This window comes from Chelonoidis abingdonii, chromosome 9 (genome assembly GCF_003597395.2).
Source record: "Chelonoidis abingdonii isolate Lonesome George chromosome 9, CheloAbing_2.0, whole genome shotgun sequence".
Lineage (NCBI taxonomy): Eukaryota > Metazoa > Chordata > Testudines > Testudinidae > Chelonoidis > Chelonoidis abingdonii.
The window spans coordinates 78,061,347-78,087,582 of NC_133777.1; the positions used below are offsets into that span (position 1 = coordinate 78,061,347).

At 43.4% G+C, this 26,236-nt stretch overlaps 1 protein-coding gene across 1 annotated transcript in view; it reads right to left on the reverse strand.

Annotated features, from left to right (window-relative positions):
* The window catches only part of ADAMTS17 (ADAM metallopeptidase with thrombospondin type 1 motif 17), a 281,647-nt gene that overhangs the window by 177,766 nt on the left and 77,645 nt on the right, over positions 1-26,236 (reverse strand). The window contains exon 7 of the mRNA XM_075069708.1: positions 5,211-5,316. Coding sequence (XP_074925809.1) covers positions 5,211-5,316 — 106 coding nt within the window. The remainder of the gene's footprint in view (positions 1-5,210; positions 5,317-26,236) is intronic.

Genomic DNA, 26,236 nt, shown 5'->3' on the forward strand with positions numbered 1-26,236 from the left:
TGCTTAAGAGGGAAGAATTAAGGTAGCATGGGCAACCTTAGGACTGGCATTACCTATCTTTTGATTGCTTGACTCTGCAACATTACGAATGTTGTTTTGATGTAGTTTTTTGTATGTAATGATAACTAATCGGCTAATTGATTGCTTTCTGCAAATCAATTCACGTACTTTTACAATAACAATGGGATCACTATGGAAGAATCATTCCACATAAATTCACGTCAGTGCTGAGGTCTTTGCCTGATAGCTGTGGGACTAACTCATGCTGTCACTGAATTTTAACAAGAACATTTGCAAGGCCTATCTTTCTTCCCCTGGACTGATCTTGCCGTCAGCACCATAGAACGCTTTGGGATTCCCGCTGGTAGGTCAGTGCCTTGCTTGTGATTTTCAAAGTCAGCTCCACACGAATGCATGAAAGAAGAGTAAGGTAAGGAAAGAGAAACGAGCCCAAGTGGGAGCTGTTACAAATAAAGGAGTTAATGTTTAAAGTCAGCCAGGATGGTGGAACAGTCCTTGAATATACATGATACTCCCCTGCCTAAGTCAGGACTGCTGGTGTATTTTAGGTCAGGCTACAACTGTGCTGCTGCAGAGAATGAGGAAAGGAATTTTTTTTTAATTCAAGAAAGGTCTTCCCAGCTTCCACCTCCCACATCCTAAATTTCATAATCTTAGGATAAATCTCAGAGGATTAGCAGCAAAGGTTCCAAACTCATTATTATTATTATTTCCAGAAACGCTCTTGCTGCTCTACATGGTTCTTTGGCTGGCTGCAAAGCAACCACTCGGTGCTGACTGGAGCCACAAACCACTTCATTTAAGTAAAATAAATGGCCTCAAACCAGCCTATTGTCCACTCCGGCAGAGATACCTGGACATTCCAATCTGTCTCCTATTTATTCTGGCCTGTCCCCAGGCTCCATATTACATTTTTAATTTGTAATGTCTTACAGGCAAATCTCTATACTTCACATATCTGGATAATTGCTTTTTCGACTTCCTGCTCTGGGGATTGGGACGTTTGCTTGTATGCCTACATTATACTGCCTCAAATTTGCAAATACAAGCTGCCTTGGGATGTGATTCTGTACAGATCTTGGAGTTGTTCATGACAAGTCCTCTCTCCCACTTCTCCCCTTCAGCCCTGCAAGTGTTTTGACATCCTTCCGGGCTCCTATTTTTATATGGTCATTTGCATGACAGGATCTTCATGCTGGATGCTGTGCTAGACGTATTGGGCCAATATTTTACTTTACAAGTCTATCAGCTTACACACCAGCCTACAAATGGAGCATTCACCGAAGATCCGATATGCGCACAGCACCTTTGGAAGAATGCCTGGCTTGTGATACTCACTACACAGGCTATACTTTACAAGTACCCAACAGACAAGTGCATACACTCTGGTCATTTTAAACCAGGCAACATGAATTAGCAGAGTTTGTAAAGCAAATAATCACATTGACCCTGTGACAGAGACCTGCCTTGCCTTACATCCTCTCTCGCCCAGCTCCACATGCATGATGGTTCCAAAGAAAATGCTGTTTGGTTTGGCCTGCATCGGCTTTTTACTTCTCGCTCGTTTTCATTCTCATCTGTTTCAGCTTTGAGGACGAGAGCATGTGGTGTCCGCTCTGTTGGCAACAGACTGCGTTCAGCCTTTTGCCGTTTATTTCTCTTCATTTTCTCAAGGACGTTTGACACCTTATGGCCTCCAGCCAGACCACCTCAGGCTGTTATCTCACAACTGACGCAGCTCAGCTAATGTTTGACTAGGAGACAACCCCACATTCCCTCCAGGAAGCCTCAGGCTGCCACAGGAAGCCATGTTGGTGACAGAGCTGGCCTGGAAAAAACATGGCTGCAGCCCACCCAATCTAATTTGAGGGGACTAAGGAAGAGAAAGGAGAATCTCAGCTTTTATTTAAAAACAAACGAATAAAACTTTCTAGCCTTTTTCTTTGCAAAAAGCCTTGAAAATGGTAAAAAGAGCAGTGCTAAACCGCCCAGGCCCCAAGTCTCCTTAAGCAACCTTTTCAACAAGCTCCCCCATTGTGGGCACTCCAGTTTGCAGTTCAACCCTTTGAGGGCAATCAACAGCCTCATTAAGGAACATAGCCTCTGCAAAGAGGTTTCTAAACACATACAGTAGAACCTCAGAGTTACAAACGCCTCGGGAGTGGAGGTTGTTCGTAACGCTGAACAAAACAGGATGGCTGTTTTTTCAAAAGTTTACAACTGAACATGGACTTCATACAGCTTGGAACTTACCTATGCAGAAGAAAAATGCTGCTTTTAATCACCTTAATTTAAATGAAACAAGCACAGAAAGTTTCCTTACTTGCTCAAATCTTTTTTCTTTTTCTTTTAAAACGTTCCCTTTATTTTTTTAGTAGTTTATATTTAAACACAGCACTGTACTGTATTTGCCTGATTGCGTATTTCCAGTTCCAAATGAGGTGTGTAGTTGACTGGTCAGTTCATAACTCTGGTGTTCGTAACTCTGAGGTTCTACTGTACGTACACTTCACTTCTACAGAGGCAATACACATAGCTACTGAAAAACAACAAAACTCTGCACCCAAACCCCTTTGGGATGTGAACAGTGTCTCTTCAGGGGCCTAGAACCCTCTTCTCTAACCTTCTCCCCCTGGTCTTTCTTGCCTATTTTTGGTCCCTTTGCTCTCTAAAATGGCTGGTGAGAGAATCCTCCTTCTATAAAACTGCACTCTCTTGTATCAGGTGATGCTTCTGGTCAACTTCAAAGCCCTCCCTATAAGCAATCAAGGTCTGCTCTCAGGTGATTTGTTGCTTGGTTACTGGCTCACCAGAAAGGAAGCTTGCTGTCCAAGGATGCTTGCATTTGAATAGGAGACCCTCCAAGTTAATGATCTTTGATCACTTTGCATTGTTTGCCCTCTGTCTTGGAATTGCAGTACAAGATGAAGGCAAAAAGATAAGGAAGAGACTGACAGTCTTACAACCAAAACGATGCTTACAAAACAAAATGGACTTAGTAGTTTGAGATACATACATATATGAATCGTCACACCATGTATTTACACAGAATAAATTTTTACAAGGCACTATTAGTAGGAACCTTGGTAAACACAAGGGGTGGGCCATTCGCTCCTCTTTTCATATAGCTGGACTTCCTATAGTCCAAGTATCCTCCCCTTCTGGTTGTGGCCCATTGCAAAACGAGTGCTGAATTTCCCTTAATAAATTAACCTTAAATTAGGCTTCCAATCAGTTTAACAGCTTGGCATGTGGTTTAAATAAAAGAAAACCCAACGTTCTTCCTTTCTCCTGCTAAAACTACCCTCGGGTTGGCTCAGGTGCCTTTGGTGTCATTGCAGGGTGAATAAGAGGTTCATTTTAATGTTGTCATTGTCCACTCAATTCCATTAAACAGTTATATATAGTGAAATAGGACTGGCCAGAATCCTAACAGGATTTACTGGCTTTAGCTTAGCTACCAAATATATGTTATTGTACGTGATGAATATTCAACAGGAACATAAGAAGTAGGAGGCTATAAGCATTCAATTAAGAATTTCTAAACAGATTCTTCCTAAAGGGCACAATAGTGGGATTTGATCAAGACACTCCTGCCATTTAAGAGAGCGGCTAGCTGCAGAAACGTTTGATCCTAAACACTAGAGAGGATAACTGAGACACCATGCAATCATTTTGATTTTAATGGAAGGGGAGAAAAGGTTCACAGCCCACATGCATGTGTGAGAACCTTAATTTTGTTAGGCAGTAAACGTTGATAACCTACTATGGGTTAAACCCAATTTAAACAGATTGTGGAAATCTGAACAAATTACAATTCCATTATCAAAGGGAAGAGATGAATGAATAGCTCATTCAAATGACTTATCCAGTGACTTTAGCCTCTTATCTTGCACGTGGGACACCACAAGCAGACTGAGATTTTGCTTGTTGAAAGTATCTGACAGATTTTGTTTTGCAATTCTTGGTTTAACTATGAATTGATCATGTTCCTTACAACTATCCCAGAGTCAGCGTCTAAAGTGTGTCATTTGTGACTGACCTGATAAATTAATTATTTCTGTCCCAACTGAATGAGTGTGAAAGCGCCTCCTACCTATTCAAATCTAAAATTCAGTTTCCATGAACAATTTCACATCTGATTCTGAAATTTGACTGCAGTGAATAGTCAACTTGATTGCCCAAATGACTGAAAAAAAAAAAAAATTAACAAGGAAAGGTATGACCAACACTTGGACTGAAACACACCTGAACTTTGATGGAAATTTGGATCTGGATATGAACTTCACAGCTGACTCTGCTGTTGGAACCAATTAAAACTAGATCTGACCACTCCTCCATTTTGGGAAAGTGTGGACGTAGATCTGAATTTGGCTGGGTCCACCTCTATTTCTCATACATATCTTCCGCCCTACATTTCAACATGTTACAAGAAGACTATTCTATAGGAGTAAACCTGGACTTTATTAAAAATGCTACAAGAGACTACTAACATCACGAGGCCGAGCGCTCGAGAACACAGTCTGGGAAGTCCTGAGTCCTATGCCCAGACCCGTCCTTGGACAGTACTCTGAATACATAAAGCACCACAGCCAGCATTTTCAAAACTAGGCTCTTAAATGCAGGCATCTAAGTACATATTTAGGCACCTAGGTAAGGGGACTGTGGAGCTGCTGGGTGCGTCGCACCCTTGAAAAGTCAGACTATTGTTTCGGTGCCTAAATATGTACCTGGAAGCCTAACTTTAGACACGCATTTTTCAAAGTCTTGCCCTATGTGTATAAGGGATAAATTCTGCTCTCAATTACACCAATATAAATATGGAGTAATTCCACTGATTTTAAAGTCTATGGAGTTGCACAAGTGTAAATGAGAATAGACTTGGTCCCTAAGAATTACCATCCATCATCTCAGCTAATGAGGTTTCTTTCTACTATTTGCATTAAATATGGTATTTAAGTACGTGTGACGGGTCAAACAATAAAGATCTCTGTGCACTGAAATGGCTACTCAAGAAAGCAGCCTAAAAATTAAGCAGTTCATCAATTTATCAGCTCCTGAGATGAACTGGAGTTAGAAGATCATAACAGTCACACCAAACCAGTAATTTTACCTGTGAGAATTTAAATCAAGGCAGCAACATAAGTCTCCTCCATTTACAGATGCCATATTTAAGAGTCAACTCTTACTTGTGCCCAAGTTCATGTGCTATGGTAAATGCCAGATTGAGACCATTGTCTTCAGCAAGGACACACTTCCTCTTGGCACTGCATACACCTCCCAGGTAAGCGATCCCTGCAGAAAAGACACAGAGAACATTCCCATCAGTGCTGACAAAATGTCTCACACATTCAAAACACAGAGATGTCAGCCAGCCATAAGGCAGTAAAACAATGATGCAGGACTTGAGAACAGTACAGCAATTTGTTCACAAACTCATCTGATGATCTTGTTCAGCGTCCTCGTTCAGAGTGAAATGTTCCAGCCTATTTTCTTCATCACATAGAAACCATTCAAATTAGGCATGCTCCTCCTTGCTCGAAAATATATTTAATCGTTAGTTAGGGTGACCAGATGTCCTGATTTCGGGGTCTTTTTCTTATATAGGCTCCTATTACCTCCCACCCCCATACTGATTTTTCACACTTGCTGTCTAATCACCCTATCATTAGTAGAGACTCAGAAGTCCAGGTGAGCTTCTCTCTAGAACCTGTAGCAACTGGTAGGGCACTGCTGGGTGTCCTCAAAAGGCTTTTAAGTGGGATTTTCTTTTCACCTACAGTATCTTGCTAGAGAAACGCAATTAAACAATACAACCAGAGCTCCTTAGAAAGATCTTAACCATTCCCTTTGTTGCCCATTTATTCTCATGCTTACTGATGGGGTCAGAGTCAGGAAAGCTGGCACACTATATACAATGAGGAACAAACTTAATGGAGGTGACAAAAATCTTCTAATGCTCTCGTGGAATTTAGGACTTGATCCTGCAAATGCTTACTCACAGGAGTACTCTCATTAGCTTCTATGGGGCTGCTTACATGAGTGAGGGTTTATAGGACTGGGCCCCAGTAACGGCTGTAGGGCATTTTTCACCTCTCTGCAACGTGAGCTCCCAGTTAGATCAATGGGATGTTTGTAGAAAGACTGAGAGCTTCAGTGGAACATGGCCCTGTGTGGTCAAAACTTTTCCTTGGCTACTGCTGCTGGCTACCGCTGCTGGACAGGCAAATCTGAAATCCCAGAAAAACATTCCAAGTGTTTGCATGCAAAGCAGGATTTCCCAAATAACATGCAGCTAACTAAATGCTGAGGATCAAATTTCCACTTTAATTAGGATCTTGCACAATGCGAGGCGAAAGGGGAAGTGCAGAGACCTTCAGTAATTGCATTTTAATTTTTTCAAGGCTTAGATTTTTTTTTTTTTAAACCAGGAGACAAGGGATCTATTTATCTGCCGTTAAGTGCTGCTCCCACATAGAGGTGGCTTGAGGTTCAGCTGCCTTTAATAATTAGAGTAAAACAACGACAGCAACTGTGCTGTACAAGTAGGATCATATTTTAACTCAAATCATCAAAGCACACACACCGTGTCTTAGTTTATCAGGACAGAAATTGTGTAGAACTCTCTGATTAGGTTTGGAAAGTGTCCTTTCCTATTTGTATGAGTTTTGACAAATAATATCGCTATTTATGTGCAAGGGGTTTTGGATGGAATGGTGAGGTAGGTAATTGACTTAAATGTTTGCATTATTAGTGGGAATGAGGGAGGGAGAACTTATTCAAAATGTACTGACTGTAGAAGTCCAGATTTCTAGCAGATGAAAAAATAAAATCAACATAAATTCCTATTTTATTCTTGGCGATCAATGGCTATCAGACTAGATTCTGGAACTTCTCACATAAAATGGCACTTTATAAGTAATCCACTGATATCAATGGGAAAATTTATGGTGCAATGTGCTATACAAAGTAAGGGAATGAGAATTTAGCCCACAGAGCTGATGGGAGAAGAAAACCACAGAGCATGTAGATGTGTGCAACATATCCCATGCTTCTAATTCTTCTGAAGGGAGAAACAGATAATTCGCTATATTTAAGTCCACCACCATGCACTCAGATGGCACTGACTGCAGTCTACTCCTTCTCAGACTACTTGGAATCAACCATTTCTGGAAATATTTTCTGCACACAGGAAGGTGCAGTTTGGGAAAATTCTAGTTTACTGTAAAACCAACAATGGAAAGTGTGGAATTAAAGATTAGCTGCAAGGCTTTGGGTCAGAGGAATGGAAAACTGAATAGCTCACAATCACTGGAGATGGAGATGGAAAAGATGTATCAGATGAGCCAGACCATCCTCTGCTGTGCCTCATACTATATTTTTGAATTCTTAAATCCTCTCCCAGTATCTGAATAACTCGGTTGGCGCTGAGGAGGAGGCGGCATCCTTTGTCCAGGCTGCTGGGCTGCTCTGCAGCTGCTACTCCAGCAGAAAGGATGCTGTATGTGTTGCTAATGGATTGTCAGCTGAACTTTCCATGGGGGCAAGGGACTGGAGGGTCCACAATGGCAGACTTTCAGGGCCCTCTGTACTCCCCTAATATGCATGTGCATGCACACACAGACACACCTTTCACCTCTCTGTATTGTCCATGAGAGTTGCCCTGTAGCTGGGGTGCATGCCATGCAAGAGGTGCACATCCCTTGTATGATCTCCCCCAATTGACCCACCAGAGAGGAAGACAACTGTTCTGTTGCAGGTGGGACCTCTCTAGAATTGGCCCCTAACGGTAAGGCCCCACACAGTTTTCAATCCAGCCCCATTTCTGCCACAATAACTGTGAAAAGTTGGATGTTGCACTATACCCAGAAGGTTAGTAAACCAATGCTCTGGCAGACCAAGGAAGGACCACACATTGCCGTGCCTGTAGCTCCCTTTTTGTAACAGCATGCTCAAGACCCCTTGATAGATCATACCAGTCCACTGCCAAAGACAGCAGCAGGTAGGATTTCAAAAGGCTCTCATTCCAAAGGCAGTTACTTGGGAATTACACTAAATAAGGGCCCTGGCTCCATGAAGTACCACCATACTGCATCTCTTATAAATCAGCTAAAACTTAACACAGCTGTGTGGGGAAAGTTCAATGTGTCACCCTGGGGCTGAGCTCAAACCCTCAGTTGGAGTTACAAAGTTTAACTACCTAGGGTGCAATGCTGACCCCACTGAACTCAATGGCAAAACTCCCACTCATGTCAATGACCCAGGATTTCATCCCTAGGCTTCATGAACCTGATCTGAGGTCAGGGGAAAGACTTACTGACTTTGGTGGATTTTGGATCAGGTCTCATGTTATCTATAGTGAGAACTAAGAGAATATGTAAGGACACCAAAGAGGAGATTTGATCTTTTACTGGGGTGATAAGATAAATAGAATTAAAGTGTGAGTACGACAATCACCACAACAGCATGGAGGGATGAGGGGTCACCACGGAAAGAAGTCTATCAGCTGGCAGGTGGCACAGAATCCCTAAAACTACATGTGAATTTGCGAAATACCCTTAATGACCAGGTTGCTTTTAAAGATAGATTCAGTTAAGAACCGTTTAAGAAGCATACTTCCTCTCAGACAGCAAACGACTCCTATTACCAGGAACTGCTGCGATGAAACAATATGGCACGACGGAAGCCACACAGACTATTCCGTTCCACTCCTAAGAGGTCCTGTCACCATCCTGCATGGAATAATTCTAGAATATAAACTGACAGCTGCTCAGGGCAGTCAGATAAAATCAAGACACTATAATAAGGGATTTATAAAAAGATGTGGGATGAAATTCAGCTCTTGTTGTAAGCAGGTTCTACTCTACTGAAATACACCATTGCTGAATCTGGCCCAGGGTTTTGAGAACATTTCAACAATTGCAAGTACAGTTGACAGTGAAATGATCAAAGTAATGGAGTTACTTAAAAGCCAGACAATGTTTTTTTCAGATCACTAATCCTGAATCTTCCCCATTAATCTCGCAGTTATCCATCTTGAGTAGGAAAATATGCCTCCTCAAATTAGCCAAATCTTTAAGATAACATATACCATAACTCCATGGAGCATCTGTTGCATGAGAACATCACGTCTACTCTCAATGGTCTAACACACAAGCAAGTTTAGATGGAATCATTTAAAACTTTCTTTAGATTCTGATACCACTTAAATTTCACAATGAGGGGCTCATTGAGAGCGCTGCTCTAGGATGGAGTGGGCCAACATTACCACACTTCAGCGGTTCTCAAACGTCATTGCACCGTGAACCCTTCTGACAACAAAAATTACTACCTGACTCCAGGAGGGGGGGACCAAAGCTTGAGCCAGCACGAGCCCAACCACCTCAGGCTGGGGAGCCAAAACCGAAGACCACAGGTTCAGCCCCAGATGGTGGGGCTCGGTCTTCAGCTTCAGACCTAGGCCCCAGCAAGTCTAACGCCAGCCATTTTGGGGTCCCAACCCACAGTTTGAGAACCCCTGCTATATTTGGATGATGTGGGCTGGTAGAAAAAGCTATAGTTTTTGGCAATAAATTAAAGAGGATAAATCTCAATTAAAAAGCTGAACACAATGTAGAGGCCTCAAATGGCAATCCTCCATGAAGCTGGAAGGCTGTTCAGCAATTCTAACCCCTACTGGAAGTGATCGGCAACGGCACTGTAATGTGCTAAAGGCCTCATTACTAGATAATGGAAAACTAGAGACTTGCCAGTGATTAAGGATATGTAAACACAGATGGCCGAGAGAATAGAATGATTCAAGTAAAGAGATTAAGTGTTCCCAGTATCCACAAGGATTCTATTCGGCCACTATAGAATATTGGCAATGACCAACATTCCAAAACTGGGGTGACCTAAAGCTATATCATTATTATTAATTAAGATTTTTACAGTAGTATCTAGGGACCCACCAAGTTCAGAGTTCTATTGAGGTAGGCATTGTATGAACACAGAGTAGCACACAACAGAAAGTTTGTCACCTAAATCCATATGAATCTTAAATAAAAGTTTTGGCTTTCAGAGGCTTGGAGCACCTGCAGATTCCAGAGGCTTTCTGGAGCATCAATATAAGAGCTGTTGGAAAAAAATAAAAAACTTAAAAAATGTTGACTAAAAAATTGATTATAAAAAACACTGAGTGTCTCTATTACCTAGAAATTTAGGAGCATAACTTTAGGTACCCTAGTTTGATAATTTTGACCAATATATTTGGATTCAAACTCTTAGTTCAGAATGTAAGCAGTGATGCAATATTGATCCATAAATGAATACAAGAGTTCTTTATTCCATAAACGTATCTGATACTGGATTACAGTTGACTGTATTTCTAGCACATGCCATATGCTGCTCTATATTATTAACACTGGCTAGAGAAACATTGGACCTAATGGAAGCATAATCACAGCTGAGGTACAACCTTGTTTTGGCTGGATTCTGTACAATATAGGTTCTCTCTTGCAATGGATGAATGCTTATCTTGTTTGACTTTTTATAACTAAAAAATATCATGAGGAAAAAATGTTTGATTAAGCCTCTAAGAGTAAGATTCGTATTTGAGACTCTTGAGTCTCCAAAATTAGACTGGAAACATCATATCTTCAGGCTCACTCATGAAATTCCTGGCATGCTGAGGCTAGCCAGGCTGGCAATACTAGGAGAAAGGCTTCCCATCATTTGGCAAGTCTGCTTCTGGCCCTGGCTGGAAGCCAAAGGTGTGTGAAAATGAAAAAAAAGGGGGATAAGTGAACTGAATTTTTTCAAACCTCAAACTGTTCTGAGGCAAGTGTGGAGATAATCTCCGGATGGAGTGTTCTTATGCAATCCAAACCAGCTCACTCACCCCTAACAGCCACGACCACTTCATTTTTAATAATAAAAATGCTGAAACAGGAGCATCAGTACAGAAGAGAGAGTAAAGCCAGTGCTATTTTGAAGCATTAGCTTGATTTTTTTTTCCATTCTTCCCCTGAGGAAACTGCATAATTACAGTATGTAACTTCTGAACTTGGGTTTGAACATATGATGCTATCTAGATTTCAACAGAAACCCACACGCAACTGTGTAAACTCTGGTTTTATCCAAAAAGTTGTCACATGTAAACAGTTTGCAGCTGTTAGCCTTGTTGCCAGCTAATGAGACCTTTTCTAGAAGTGTTTCCAAGGGGAACGATGACTTTCCTCCTACCAGCTCAATTAGGTAATTAGGACATGACATAATTGCCAAGGTGATCACTAGCAAGAGCTGGAAGATGTAAACTTCTGAGGCATTTACCCATTAATCCTAGAATGATATATATTGGGCTTACTGCTGACAACTGGGGAATGACTAATCAGCTCTCCCAGCAAGTGAATTGCCCAGGTACTCCTGCTTTTAACTTTGCAATTTCTGATTTACAACTGCTCTCTTTGTTTCTTAACATTCTTGTCTGCTCATCCCCCCCTGACACAGCACGCCTGCTTTACAAAAACCTGGGCTGCTCTTGGCATTTTTTCCAATGCATTTGCTGCTGGTGGAAGGTGATAGGCCAAAAGCTCTAAAGCAGTGGCTCTCAACCTTTCCAAACTACTTAGGGTGACCAGTGAGCAAGTGTGAAAAATCGGGACGGGGATGGGGAGTAACAGGCGCCCATATAAGACAAAGCCCCAAATATTGGGACTGTCCCTATAAAATTGGGACATCTGGTCACCTTAAAACGACTGTATCCCTTTCAGGAGTCTGATTTGCCTTGCACAGCCCAAGTTTCACCTCACTTAAGAGTTACTTGCTTACAAAAATCAGACATAAAAATACAGAAGTGTCACAGCACATTGCTACTGAAGAATTGCTGATGTTCTCATTTTTATCATACGACTATAAAATAAATCAATCGGAATATAAATATTGTATTTACCGTTCAGTGCACAGTATATGGAGAAATATAAACAAGTCCATTGTCTGTATGAAATTGCAGCATTGGATTGACTTCGCTTTCTACGTAGCCTGTTGTAAAACTAGGCAAATATCTAGATGAGTTGATGCACCTACTGGAAGACCTCTGTGTAGCCCTGGTTGAGAACCACTGCCCTAAAGCATGAATTGCTGGTTAATCACAGAACAGGGACAGCCTGCTCAAAGCATCAGTGTCGGAGGTGCGCACATGCTTAAATACAGAGCCATCATTTTTACCCCTCCATTCCCTGCAATTGCTATTACTTAAATGTGGTTATTCGACACACCCTCTCATATCTCTTCTCTTCAAGCAGCTCCCAGACTGTCACAACTAGGCTTTTTTGCAGCCTCTGTCTATTCTATTCTTCCATCTACCTAAAGGTCCTAGACAGGAAGATCAGAGGCCTGGTTCATTGCAATGGACTGTTCCTCTGTTCAATGATCTGCTCTGCATGTAAAAGCGCAATTAGATCATTCACCAGGAGCAGTTCTCCCTGACTGTGAGGTTTAATAATAAGTAACAACAGTAATTCTCTCTTCTATAGAGCCTTATGCACAAAGGTTTCCACACATTTCCTCCGAAATAAGCAGCTAAATATCTACTAATTCGACAGCTGCAGAAGGGAAGGTACAGACAAGCTAGCTGACACATCTGAGCTGGAAACAGAGCAGAGATCCGTCCTGAAAACCCACGTCAGTGCATAATACTTCCTCTAAGTTTAGAAATATTCATGGCAGGACCTGAATCAGGAAAAGAGCACCCGCTCAGGCTCCCGTCCAATGTGTACAGCACCAAGCGCCAAAGTACAGCATGAGCAGTGGCAGTGCAATTTCAACCATCACTACTGCACCAGTGAGCCCAAGCCTTGGTCGGGAGGGACCATCCAGAAGGGGCAGAGAGCCAAGATCTCTCCTGATTTGAGGAGGATATGCTAATTCAAAGCCAGCGGTGCAGTTTTAGCAGCACATTCATTTGGCTTAGTTCTGGTCAGTCATTTAGATGTCAATTTCTGTTATTCTTGCAGTAACAACATGGTTTCCATTACAGTTTAACATTTGCATGAGGAACCTGTTTTCCTTAGCAACAATTTTCATTGTCACTGGAGTTAATGAAAACCACACTGGAAACAATACAGTCATTATGAACCAGAAGAAGAGAAATTACAATGCAAGTTTCCAATGCACAGGAGACGGCTGTGGTTGGGTAGGAAGAAATATTCACGCCAAACGCCCTACACAGAGTAAGTTACAATGCTCTGAAAGTAGCAAAAACTATTAAGAAAATCTTCTTTTTAAAAACAGAGAGGTTTCATATAATGGAACATGCAAGCCATTGTCATTGCAAGCAGTCAGGAACAGCAGATTCCAAATAGTCTCCTTCATAAATATACATTTACCCTTAAAGGGAAGGTAGGCCATGAAATAAGCAAGTTTTCAGAGCGCACAGGCAATGGATCTGCACTGTAGATCTGCAATCTGCACTGGCAATGGATCTATCTATCAGTTTTCTTCTGTTTTATTTCATTTCATGACACAGCAGATAGCCCTTCTGTCTGTCCCAGTCCCTCCCTCCCCCGTCAATTAGTTGTAAGGCTGCAATACTGTAAGTACAACTCTTTCTTGGAGGTGGTGGAGGAAGGGGCATTTGGAGAAGTATTTAGTAGAGCTGGTTGGGAATTTTTCAACAGAATGTTTATTTCCTGGATAATGCCGATTTGTTGATTCTGAAACTTTTGGGGGAAATCTCTGTTTCAACAAACTTGGCAGGTCCAAGATAGAAAAGAGAGAGAGCTGCTCCCAGAGTAGCCAACAGCCTGCTCATTAGGGCACTTGCAATGCAGAAAACCCAGATTCACCTTCATGCTCCAAATCAGCCAAGAATTTCAACGTGGGTCTCGGACATCCCAGGATCAAGCCCCTGCCTGGTTCTCCCACAGGCTCTGATCACTGAATGTTGAAACATTTTGAAAGGTCTCAGCTTTGTTTAAGAAAGAACACAGATTTTTCAAAATGACCTTTTTGCAAAACAGAATGTGGGTTTTCCAGCCAGCCCTAGTACTTCAGACTCCATGACTAACTTTCAATGAGCCGTTAGTGCTGCTCTAAAACTTAAACCGTGGGCCCCAGGTATGTCTGAGCATTACAGCAGAAAGGAGACCATCTCAGTCAGTACGAGCACATTGCAGAGGAAAGCCCTTTCAAACTTGTACAGTCCAGTCCTTCAGCTCTGCAGTAGAGGTCTGTTTGGGTCTAATTTTAAAGCCTGACCTGAACCAGACTAGACCACAGCCAGTCCAAATCCAACAAGAGCCCGAGAGCGTCGAGTTGTTTTCATACCCAACCGCGACCCAACATCAGTAGTCGGGTCCCCTTTGGTTTGGATCATCTTGCAAGGGTCCACAGTAGTCGGCACGCTCAGTGATAAGAGACTACTCAACCTGAACTGAGCCCAAATGTGTAACAATTACACCCAACTCGACACTTGAAGTCGGGTCTCAGGAGGGTGCAAAGACCTACTCTGTGGCACTCTATTTTTCAGAATGCTACAGAGCACTTTATGTGCGAGGATCTCAAAGTGGTGTTCAAATATTGACTAAATAATCCCTACCTCTTCCTTGTGAGGTAGACAAATATTACTACACCTATTTTACAGGTGAGTCCTGTGATTGTTGTGCCTTGGTTTACCTACAATATCATACAATGAGTTGGTGGTACAATTGGGAACAGAACCAGGGACTCCCTACTCACTGCTGTATCTAACTATCTTTTTATAAAGGTGTCCATCACCATGGCATCTGAGTGCCTACTCCTCCTAATCACTAGGCAACATGCCACATCCCAACATTCAATGTGATCTTTACAGAAATCTTGCTCCTCTAAAAGTCAGTGCAATCTCCAGAACTTCACCCCACTTCACCAGCATTCAGTGTACTCTCTAGAGCTAGACAACTTCCCTGTGGACTGATTGTTGTCATGTGACCCCCAATAAACTCTCATCTTCCCCTCTATCTCTGAAAACACTGTCACTTCCAGTACATACAACTGTTGTCACAACCCTGAAATCCCAGCAAGGAAAATAAATGGTTTAAAAAGGAAATGTGGTTACTTTTTGAATCCTGTGATTTTCATTACAAACTAAGTAATACATGCTAAGTAATATAAGCCTTCCCTGACGTTCACAGTGATAATAGCTATGGGTAAAAAGCAGATGTTTCTAGAGCTGATAGCATAATACCACTCAGGACACTGTGTCCTAACAGAAAACTGCCTTTAAAGGAAATAAACTGTATTTAATAGCTAAGAGAACAGAAAGATGGCTGCAGACTAAAACATCCACAGCTGTCAGGAAGTTGGGTCTAGTGCTTAAAGCCCTGGACAATGTATGTATCACAAGATCTGGGTTCTAATCAGGAGAGCTAGATTCAGACATGCTGCGTTACCCTGGGCAATCCCTAAACGTCTCTGCTGACATGAACACCGTGAGGCTTGATTCAGTCATGTCTGTAAAACACTGTGATCCTCATAAGGAAAGCAGGACAGTGCAAACTATGAAAGGTTATGGGTATGCTTTGCTGCCACTCCTTTCTTTTCCCTAATTGCCACCCATTGTACTCCAGTTAGTCTAGTGCAGGGGCTGGCAACCTTTCAGAGGTGCTGTGCTGAGTCTTCATTTATTCACTCTGATTTAAGGTGTCGCGTACCAGTAATACGTTTTAACGTTTTTAGAAGGTCTCTTTCGATAAGTCTAATATATAACCAAACTATTGTTGTATGTAAAGAAAATAAGGTTTCTAAAATGTTTAAGAAGCTTCATTTAAAATTAAATTAAAATGCAGAGCCTCCCGGACAGGTGCCACTGAAAATCAGCTCGCAGGCCACCTTTGGCCTGCATGCCATAGGTTGCCTACCCCGATCTAGTGCTTGGAGCCCATCCCCGACCTCCCAGTTCAAATCTACTGCTTTTGTTTACAGTCTCCCTGCCATGCTATGTTTTTCCCTCTGCTCCTTCCTGTGCTTCCGTAAGACTTTCAGCACCCATGGACAGTTTACTTGCTCGTTCACGGACATGCTCACCTACAAACAATCCCCAAAACGCCAAAGTCAGCTGTTTCTGATCTCACTTGCACTGGCTTTACACCTGTGCAAACCAACGGACTTCAGTGAGCCTCTCGTGATTTACGTAGGCATGTCATAGGCATTCTAAAGGAGCATGGAACCCAAGACTCTCTCCTGGCCTCTAGGACAAGTGTTTGTCACCATGGGTAGCATAAAACTGAAGACAAAGAGCCAGATTCTACTGTTGTACGCCCAAAGCAAAGCCACTGCAGTCAGCGGAGTCACTCAAGTTTACATTGGTATAGCTGAGACCGTAAGCTGACCCCCCTGAGCTAAAGACACCAGTTCTAGGCTTTTTTCTTCTCCGCTGTCTCTTCTGCATGTGCCCTTAGAATCCCTTCACGATTCTCCTTAGCATACACCAGCCTTCCTCACCCCCAAGGTCTTGTGTTTCAGTCATGCCCCCTAACAGAGAGAACTAGATGAGGCTAGAGGAATCCGAACTTATTCTTACTTGGAAGGAGTGTCTGAAGCCACAGAGAGAGCCCGGTTGGTGATGGGTACGTCATGGTGAGGTACCATTTCCACTGAAGAAAGGACAGTAGGGCAGATGTCCTAAAGTTCCTAACTTTTCTAACCAGCATGGGCCAATCTCTAACTGAAGCTCATCAGTGCTGCACCTACAGAACATGCTGTATTATCAACAGTGCGTTATTCAGAATATTGTCTCAGCTGTACGGCATTAGTTACCGACAACATTCTACATTGTTTGTCAGAACATAAGGTCATAGAAAAAAATATTCGCCAAGCTGGCGAATAGCGGGTAAGGGGTAGGGGTGGGGAGAATCCTTCCCTTAAAAGTAATTCCAGGAAAGCTAACAGGTTCAGTAAGCCATACTCCTGGAGATTAAACATGAAATCTAAGAGCTCAGCAAAGAGACAAACCAACGCCCCATTTGTTTGACATCTCCTCTTTGTTCACCATGACATCCCCCACCTCATTAAAGGTATTCCTTAGCTCTGCAGACCACCGCCTCCCTTGACAACAGCCAGTTAATAAATCCACTCAATCTGGCATGACAGTATGAGTCCCTCAATTACAGAATTACCCAGAACACAGGAAGCAGGGTATCCCGGAATGTTTACTCAACTTTGATGTGCTAATCGCCACATTCCAGAACAACTCTTCCCCTCTTTCATCCCAGAGAGATGGGAGCCCAAGGTGCTGCTGAGAGCAGATCTCAAGCAGAAGATAAGTACAGCTCTGCTTTGCATTTCAGTTATTATTGCTATGTTTAAAGCTTTGGACATTTAAGGAGCAACAGGTCAAATCAAGCTAAGATTTCCATACATGGATGCCTAAAGCTAAGTAGCTAAATCCATATTCTGCCATGTGAGAAAGGGGCCTAGTTTTCAGGAGGGCTGGGAGCACCCCCAGCTTGCAATAAAGCCATACACCTGCACAAATTAATATGTAAACTCTATTGTCTCTGGCTCCAATCTCATTAGAATAAGAGAGCAAATACGAAAAGGGCAATAAGAATTGGCAATGAACTGAGGAATCCAGATAACAGATCCAGGTATTTAGCTACCTCTATGTGGTAATTAAAGTTTGCATGCTCTCAGTACTCACACACACAAAATGATGTTACCTTCCCTGATGATTTACAGCCTAAGCAAGACAAGACACATGACACTAGTTGCACCATGACAAATGAGGAGGATAGGAAGGGAAGTGTGTTTGAAAGGAAGAGTACATAGGAGAGAAGAGGCTGATTAGTGGATGAGAACAAAGAGTACACTAGGCATACAGGGAATCTTGGTAGAAGGCATAATGGAAATAAGAGACGGAGTGAACACAGTAAAGCAAACGGATTGGCAAGAGAGTCAATAGTGATGGGGCACGATGTGATTGGAAAGGAAGAGGCTTTAGTAACAGGATTTTGGACTGACTTGACGGAAGGAATTAGAGTATTCTCAGTGGAAACGGGGTTCAGCAACAGGGACAGTGAAGAAATGGTGGATTTGGAGAAGTTAAAGAGAGAAATGACAGAATGAGCAAGGGATGGGCTATCGAGAAGGAGGGGAAAAGAGGCCAAGATGATGCAGAGATTGGATTTGGGGAAGAGTGAATCAGGCCTACACGGCACCAAAATCCCTTTCTTGCAAGACTGAGACGAAACTGGCAGACATCTTGAGAGAGCTACTGCTCTTGAAAGATTTCAGGAGCATCATAACATGAACTGCAGAAAACGGGCCCTTCCAGTTTTGGGACGGATTCTGAATCAGAATCCCAATCCTACCTTGAAATGTAACAGGATTCATATTTAAGGAGCTGGTGTTGGCCCAACCATGTTATATGCACTCAGAGTAGGTTACAATCATTAAGCAATTATCATTCTCATTTGATCATGCAAGCATGATCTCCATTTTACAAGTGGGGAAGCTGAGGAAGAGGATAAGTGACTTACCCAAGATAAAAGGAGGAGCCAGGATCAGCATGAGGCTTCCTGATTATGAGGCCCATCTGCTAGTTACTTTACCACATACCTCTTTTTTGTTGCTTAGTCAACATTTGTAACAATAAGGTTCTGCTGTCAATATAGACCATATCCTCCATTGTTTCGCCTTAAACTCCACGCTCTGCTGAGAAGAGGAAAAACCACCCCCTAGCACTTCCAAAAGCTGCTGCTTTGCAAACTGCTCTGGGTTCCAAAATCAGCTTGGAGACTATTTTCCTTTTGCTCTGTAAGATGAGCTCAGTGGCTTCCACTTTCCAATTTGTCAGCTTTTCCTTCAATTGGTCAAGACCATCTGTATCAATAATGTGCCCTGTTGGAGGAAATGAGCGGAACGAGGAAAGGGGTCAAATCAGAGACTTTTTACAAGACTGCTAAACAAAGAGTCATGGAATTCACCAGTACGAATCCTGGAGGCTTCAAATCCCCTAATATTCCCTTCCAAAATGAAGGTCAGACTTGACAATAAATTAGAAAAAAATCTGGTGATTCTGTACCAGACAGCATCTGCTTTAGAGGCAACATCATCGGGATGCAGCATTCAGTTCCAGTTGTCTCTCTTTTTAAAGGAAATGCACCCAATAATTGCAAGCTGTAAGAAACTGCAAGGACAGGTGCAAAGGATAAATCGATAGGGCCTTTTAAAAAAGCTTCGTCACTGAACCAAAATATCCACTTTCCAGGGAGCTGCTGAGGCGCATAAGCAATGGTCATTTCTGCAATCACATTAAACAATATGCAACTAGATTATTAGCAATAGTCTTTTAGTATCTACAGAGCTCTTCAATTTAAAGGCCACGCTGTAGCAGATTCTGAACAGATGTTCTAGCCCTTGTGCTACATTGACAACAGGCACACTTCTGTATCTTTTGGTGAAACCATTTTCATGCTCTTAAGGCATAAGAACGACAGAGCAAAGCAGTTATACTACTGTCAGAAACTGTACAGATCAATGCTTTTAAGAGCTGTTCATGTCTGAAGTGAACTTTATTTTTAGACATCATATGCATGTCAAACCACCCTCTTGGCAAAACAGGAGTAGCTCAGACGACGAGCAGAGATGCTCCAGCCCAACAGGATGATTCATAATGATCAATCTTTGAACGGATGCTGTTCCAAATTGTTTCTGTGTTACTTTTCAATTATGTTTCCTACATCCTGACTTACAAAGCCGATTACTCTCCTAGCTTCGACTTGTCAAGGTGCCAATTCACACATACATTGGCAAACGTTTTTGGCAATTCTTGGTTTAGCGCCTCTGTTTTGCTAAGCACTGACCTAACCTAGCAGCTTGTCTGATCTGGGAAAACCAAATGACTAAGGGCTCTACCCTCCTAGGACCATCAGGCGTGGTGCTTACTGCCAGAAATAGTTCCATTAAATCAGACCTTGGGTTGCTAAATGCACACGATGCAACAGAATTAAGGAGAATGCTGATTTCCGAAATGGTAGCCATGGGAAAAATAAATAAACGCTTGCTGCAAATTCCACTTATGGCATCAATAGAGAGACCACTGAAGAATGAGTAAGAAAATGATGACATTCTTCTGCACATGTGGAGGATCTGTAACATGACGATCTTGACGGTATTCTTTCCACACCGCAGACTTGGGAGGCGAAATGAGGTTTTCTGTGTTGCGTGCCAACTAGTCTTCTACTTGTAAAACAATACACTAGATGCAGGAATCTCCCAACTGAGTTTTAAATCCTTAGATGGTGTTGTTGAGCTCTGTTGTTATACTGGTTTAAATGAACATGTAGAAGGCTTGAGCCGGGAACCAATGCAGTCTCAGTTGGCCCCAGTATCAGGAGAGGAGGAAAGGTGGCTCCGTGCCACTTTTGTGTGTCCCGCCCCACTGCTCCAAGTGTGAGCTCACTGCAGCTGAAGACTGTGCCCTCAAGGATTATTCACCAGCAGATATTCACACCTGTCTAAGGGAGGGAGGGAGGTCAGGGGCCTTCTTGTCCCTCTACACAGGCTCCCTGCATCACTAGTCAGAACACACAATGTGGAGACCGGCTCCATAGGCAGCTACTTCCCTCCTGTGTAGGGACTGGGCAGGCAAAGGTGGGGGAGGAGCATATGCCGAGTTGTCTTCACCCCCCAAAATACTCCAGCCAGCATAATTAAGTTGACACAGAGTGGGAGATAAACTGCACCGGGACAAGGGCTGGCACAGCTTGCTGCTCCTGGAACAAGGGGAAAGCAGGTAGCAAATCATTATACTTGAAGTCTTAATTCTGCTCCTCGGGAAGCGCAACCATGCAACTTGCAAGGCTAGACTGGCACCTTCAGAGTCTACGTGTACCTTTCTAAGTCACAACATTCTTTGCCTCCACTAGGAGTTTCATCTGAGTGAGGACAAATTCGAGGATTTATGGCCACTCTCCTGATGGGATTTATAGCAAACTAGGACAGGGAGAGCAAGAGCAGGGTATGAACAATGATGCCACTGTTTGGCTCAAAGGAAATACAATCGTTACATGAGACAGCTTCTCATTTTCAAGGGAGAAAAATAATAAAGGGTTAGATTTTGCAACCCTTCCATTAGCGAGCAGGTAAAGAGGATACATCCATAGGTTTCAATGACACACAGCACTGCTCACCAACTGGATAGAGGGATGTGCTGTCTAGTCACAGAAGCATTAAATATAAGCCAAGACTATGGTGAACTCTTCCAAGCAGCGAAGAGGATGTTTGAATAGATCTATCTAAAAATAAAAAACCCTCAGGCTTCCACTGAGGACTAGTACAGCACATCTACCATTTGGGAATGGCCGCAGCAAGAGGCAATTATACTGCATTACTTCTCATTTGTAACTTTGGGGCACTCACTTTGGTCTGTGTATCGCACAAACTCCTTCAAGTTGAATCCGTTTCCTTCAACGAGGCATGACCCACTTCTCTTTCAAATCCCTCCCAAGACTCACTACTTCCACCATGTCCACAAGAAGATGGTCTACAGCAAAACAATAAGAATAAGAGAAAACCCCCCGAACTCTAAGGTATACTCGTCTGGGTTTCCCCAGTGAATCACTTCTTATTTTAGACTCTGATCTCTTAGGGCAGGGAATATTTTTTACTTTGTGCTCTGTACAGGACGTAAATAAAATACTACTAATGAACAAGCACGACTATTCCATAGAAGGGGATACCACATATTTTCCACTAGAGAACAAGACCAGTGGTTCTCAACGAGGGGTACATCAACTCATCTAGATATTTGCCTAGATTTATACAGGCTACAGAAAAAGCACGAGCAAAGTCAGTACAAACTAAAATTTCATACAGTCAATGACTTGTTTGTACTGCTCTATATACTATACACTGAAATGCAAGTACAATATTTGTATTCCAATCAATTTCTTTTATAATGCAATGGTAAAAATGAACATCAGCAATTTTTCAATAGTAGTGAGCTGTGGCACTTTTGCATTTTCATGTCTGATTTTCTAAGCAAGTAGTTTTTATATGCAGTGAAACTTGGGGTATACACAAGATGAATCATACTCCTGAAAGGGGTACAGTAGCCTGGAAAGGTTGAGAGCCACTGAACTAGACAACTGGTAGAGAAATTTTCAATAAGATATTCACCTCATTTGTTAGTCGTCTACCTTTCTAACCATTTAAAAACAAAATGCAGGCTTCATATAACCTTATACTTAAAAACGAGATAGAAAATTTCTTAAGAACCAGTAAGAATTTATTTATTTATTTTTAAATGAGAAGAGAAAAGTCTCATAAGCTACATCTCAAACTGCTGTAAAAGAAAATACAGATTTGGACAAAGACTTCTGATATAATTGCTGTTATTGAAAGCATTTGAAAGAGTTCCTGGTGCCTCTCAGACACAAGTCAAGACAAAATCCCAGCCCTGAGGCCTTTCCAGTCTAAACAGATTGTCTATAGATAAGAAAGCAAGTGAGGCTTAAAAAAAAAAAAAAAAAGTTTCTGCCACATTCACTAGGGCACAGCACCTGTAGCTAACACCAGAAGAAATCCATTGTCAAGATACCGTGCAGAATTCTAACAGGGGGGAGAGATAGCTCAGTGGTTTGAGCACTGGCCGGGTAAACCCAGGGTTGTGAGTTCAATCCTTGAGGGGGCCATTTAGCAAACTGGGGTAAAAAAAAAAACGTGTGGGGATTTATCCTGCTTTGAGCAGAAGGTTGGACTAGATGATCTCCTGAGGTCCCTTCCAACCCTGATAATCTATGACACATTTACTCATGCATGCACCCACTACTGCTTTATGCTTTTGCATTAAAAGCAGCAGCAGAATCCAGTTCTGAAGCTGTCAGATTGCACACAAGAACAGAAAGGGAGAGTGCCTTCCCTACTCACATACTTAGGTATAGCACTCTTTCGGGAAGCGCAGCGGCATCTACGTATCCCAGTCCAAAACCATGCCCCGGAGCTGGTTTTTGCTTAGCAGAGCTCCCCTCTATCAATGAGCGACATATAAGCGAATAGACGCCAGAGCAACAGCAGCATCGTTCGGATTTGCAAATTAAACAGCTGCAAATTCATGGTAGGCAGACGAGTTTGGGTTTGTTTTTTCCCCTCGCACAGGTTGGCTAAGCTGCGCAGTTGCAATGGGCTGTGTCAGACGCCATCTGATGAAATGCCTAGCATTTCCCAACAAATCCACTGGATTAATGGCAACATAAACAGCTTCTCGGCACACACAAAAAATATGCTGAATGCGTATTACACCCGACCTGACTGTGCCAGTCACCATACTCACTACAGTCCTGACCCAAATGCTATGGAAATCAATGGATGTCTTTCCACTGACTTCAGGGGGCTTTGGAAAATGCCCTTTAACTGTCCATTGCCTCAAGATCTTTCATTACTCCTCTTATCCAGATCCCATCTCCACAATGCTGGAGTCTGCCAGGACTTTTCTCATTCAGATTTTAGACCAACATGCGGCCAACCAGAATTGTGGGTTCTCATCATCTCTGAAATCTGGCCACCTTCTCAGGGGTAGAAATATGGATTTAGGTATCCACACTTGAACACGTTGGCCCTTGTTTCTCACGCCAATATGTTAAACCAAAGCCACAATGAGAAGAGATTCTGAATGGTTCTGAAATATTTAGCCAAAAGACATCACCACTGAAATGAATTGTACTGACCTGCATACATGGCACTCTAACCACCAACTCCTGTACCCATTACTCCTGATGGGTCTGCCAATAACGACATAATAGGCCATAGCAAGAAAACTCCGATGCAGATTTTGTATAACACATTAGTTGGATGTTGCGTGTCTCACTCAATGGCTGGCCCACATCAAGGATTAAGACCTATTACTGCTACCAGCTCTTAAGTTAACCCTTTAGCTCAAATAATGGAGAAACATGCTTTTGATGTGAAAGTCCTCAGATCCATTCCCATTAACAACCCTGGGTGCAGGGCCGTCCCTAGCCATTTGGGTGCCCTATGTAGACCCCACCCCCCACCCTGGCCGTGGGAGGCTGTGTGCTGCCCCAGGCCTCACCTCCCCTCCCCCAGGATCTGGGAGGCAGGAGCTGTGGGGAGGGGCCCACTTTTTGGGGCCCCACAGGCCCAGAATGGCCTGGGAGATTAGCGGGGGGGCCGGAAGCAGCCTGCTCCGCTTCTCTTGCCCTGGCCCCAGCTGTGTTGCTCGGGAGATGGGGGATTCCCCCTGCTCCCCCCACAAATCACCAGCAGCGGCAGGAAGCTGAGCAGCCCAGCCCCAGTCCACTCTACTCCACCAGCTCCCAGCCGCGGCGCTCTGCTTCCCGCCGCCGGTGAAAGCCAGGGGCCGTCCCTTCCACCACCCAAGCAACATGGCTGGGGCCGAGGCAAGGGAAGCTAAGCGGGCTGGGACTGTGTCTCTCTGCTTTCCGCTACCGCTGAGTGCGGGGAGCAATCCTTTCCCCACACTCACCGGTGGCGGGAAGCAGAGTGCCGCGGCTGGAAGTTGGCAGAGTAGAGCGGGCTGGGACTGCATCGCTCCGCTTCCCACTGCCGCTGAGTGCGGGGGGCGATCCTTTCCCCATGCTCACCAGTGGCGGGAAGCAGAGAGCTGCAGCTGGGAGATGGCGGAGTAGAGCAGGCTGGGGCTGGGCTGATCCGCTTCCTGCTGCTACCGGTGAGTGTGGGGTCACGGGGGCGGGAGGGGGGAATAGGTGGAATGGGGGTGGGCCGGGAGCAGAGCAGAGGAAAGGATAAGAGGCAGGATGGAGTGAGTTGTCTAGAACCCCACATTCTCCTGGGGATGGCCCTGCCCCTTGCACTGGGTGCAGCCCGTAGCGGGGGGCCGGCTGAGGGATAAAGCTGGTCGCCGGGGCTCGAGCTGCCGCATATGCAGCACGCAGCTGTGTAGGGTACCATGAAATTTGTGGCACTTTATGTATGCCTAAGGATGGTCCTGCTCGGGTGGTAGTTCATTACAGTCCTACGTCCCAAAGTTTAGTGCTGTTTGTGCTCCCCTCCCTTTACACCAGGGGTAGGCAACTTATGGCACGAGTGCCAAAGGCAGCGCACAAGCTGATTTTCAGTGGCACACTCACTGCCTGGGTCCTGGCCACCGGTCCCGAGGGCTCTGCATTTTAAATTTAATTTTAAATGAAGCTTCTTAAAACCTTATTTACTTTACATACAACAACAGTTTAGTTATATATTATAGACTTAGAGAAAGAGACCTTCTAAGAACATTGAAATGTATTACTGGCACACAAAACCTTAAATTAGAGTGAATAAATGAAGACTCAGCACACCACTTCTGAAAGGTTGTCGACCCCTGCTTTATACAAAGGCACAGCAGATAGGGAACTGGATTCTGACTCAGGAGAGTCAACCTGTCACTGACCTGGGGTGTGATCTTGGGCAAATCACCTCCGCTCTCTGTACCTCTCCTTCCTCTCTTTGGGCTGTTGTGTCTATTAGTCTTTGGGGTGTCTCCTTTGGCTGTCCTGTTTATTCAGACTCAAAGGTCTTCACGGCAGGAACCATCTCTTACCATGTGTTTGTACAGCTCCCATCATGATGGGGCTCTCATCTTGTCTGGCAACTCTAGTCACTACCAGAATATGAATACGAATGATCCTATTACACTGATGGATATTTAGGACATTCATAGTATTAATTAAAAGAGTTTTTATGTTTCTGAACATAACTAGCCCAAAGAAGCATTCAATACTTCCAACAATCCTGCATAATTCAGGCTTTATAAGAATACCAGATACCTCCCAGGAAGCACGAACCCTCCCAGTTCCTCAAGCACTGATGGCCCAAAGCTACCTTTTCAGAACTCAGCCCACCACTTGGGATCCAGTGGCAACTGATGAACTGAGCTCCACTGACATAAATAAAAAATATTACAGCCAACATGAGCCAAAATAAAAGGATAAAAGTGATCACCGTCTGATCCTCCAAAAACCACTTACTCCCCTGGCACCACCTACCCAAGGACTCAACGTAGGAAATCTGTCCACTGTGTGAACAGGAGGACAGCAAAGCAATCAGGAATAGATACAGCTTCAACACCTCCTGTGAGAACGTGGTTCTCTCTCTAGTAAACTCACGGGGGTTTAAACTGAGCACACGATTGTGACAATGTCCTCCTCTTCCATGGCCTCATGGTTTGTTTGTTTGTTTTAAAGTCAGTCACCCAGACAAGAAACTCCCATAGAACTAA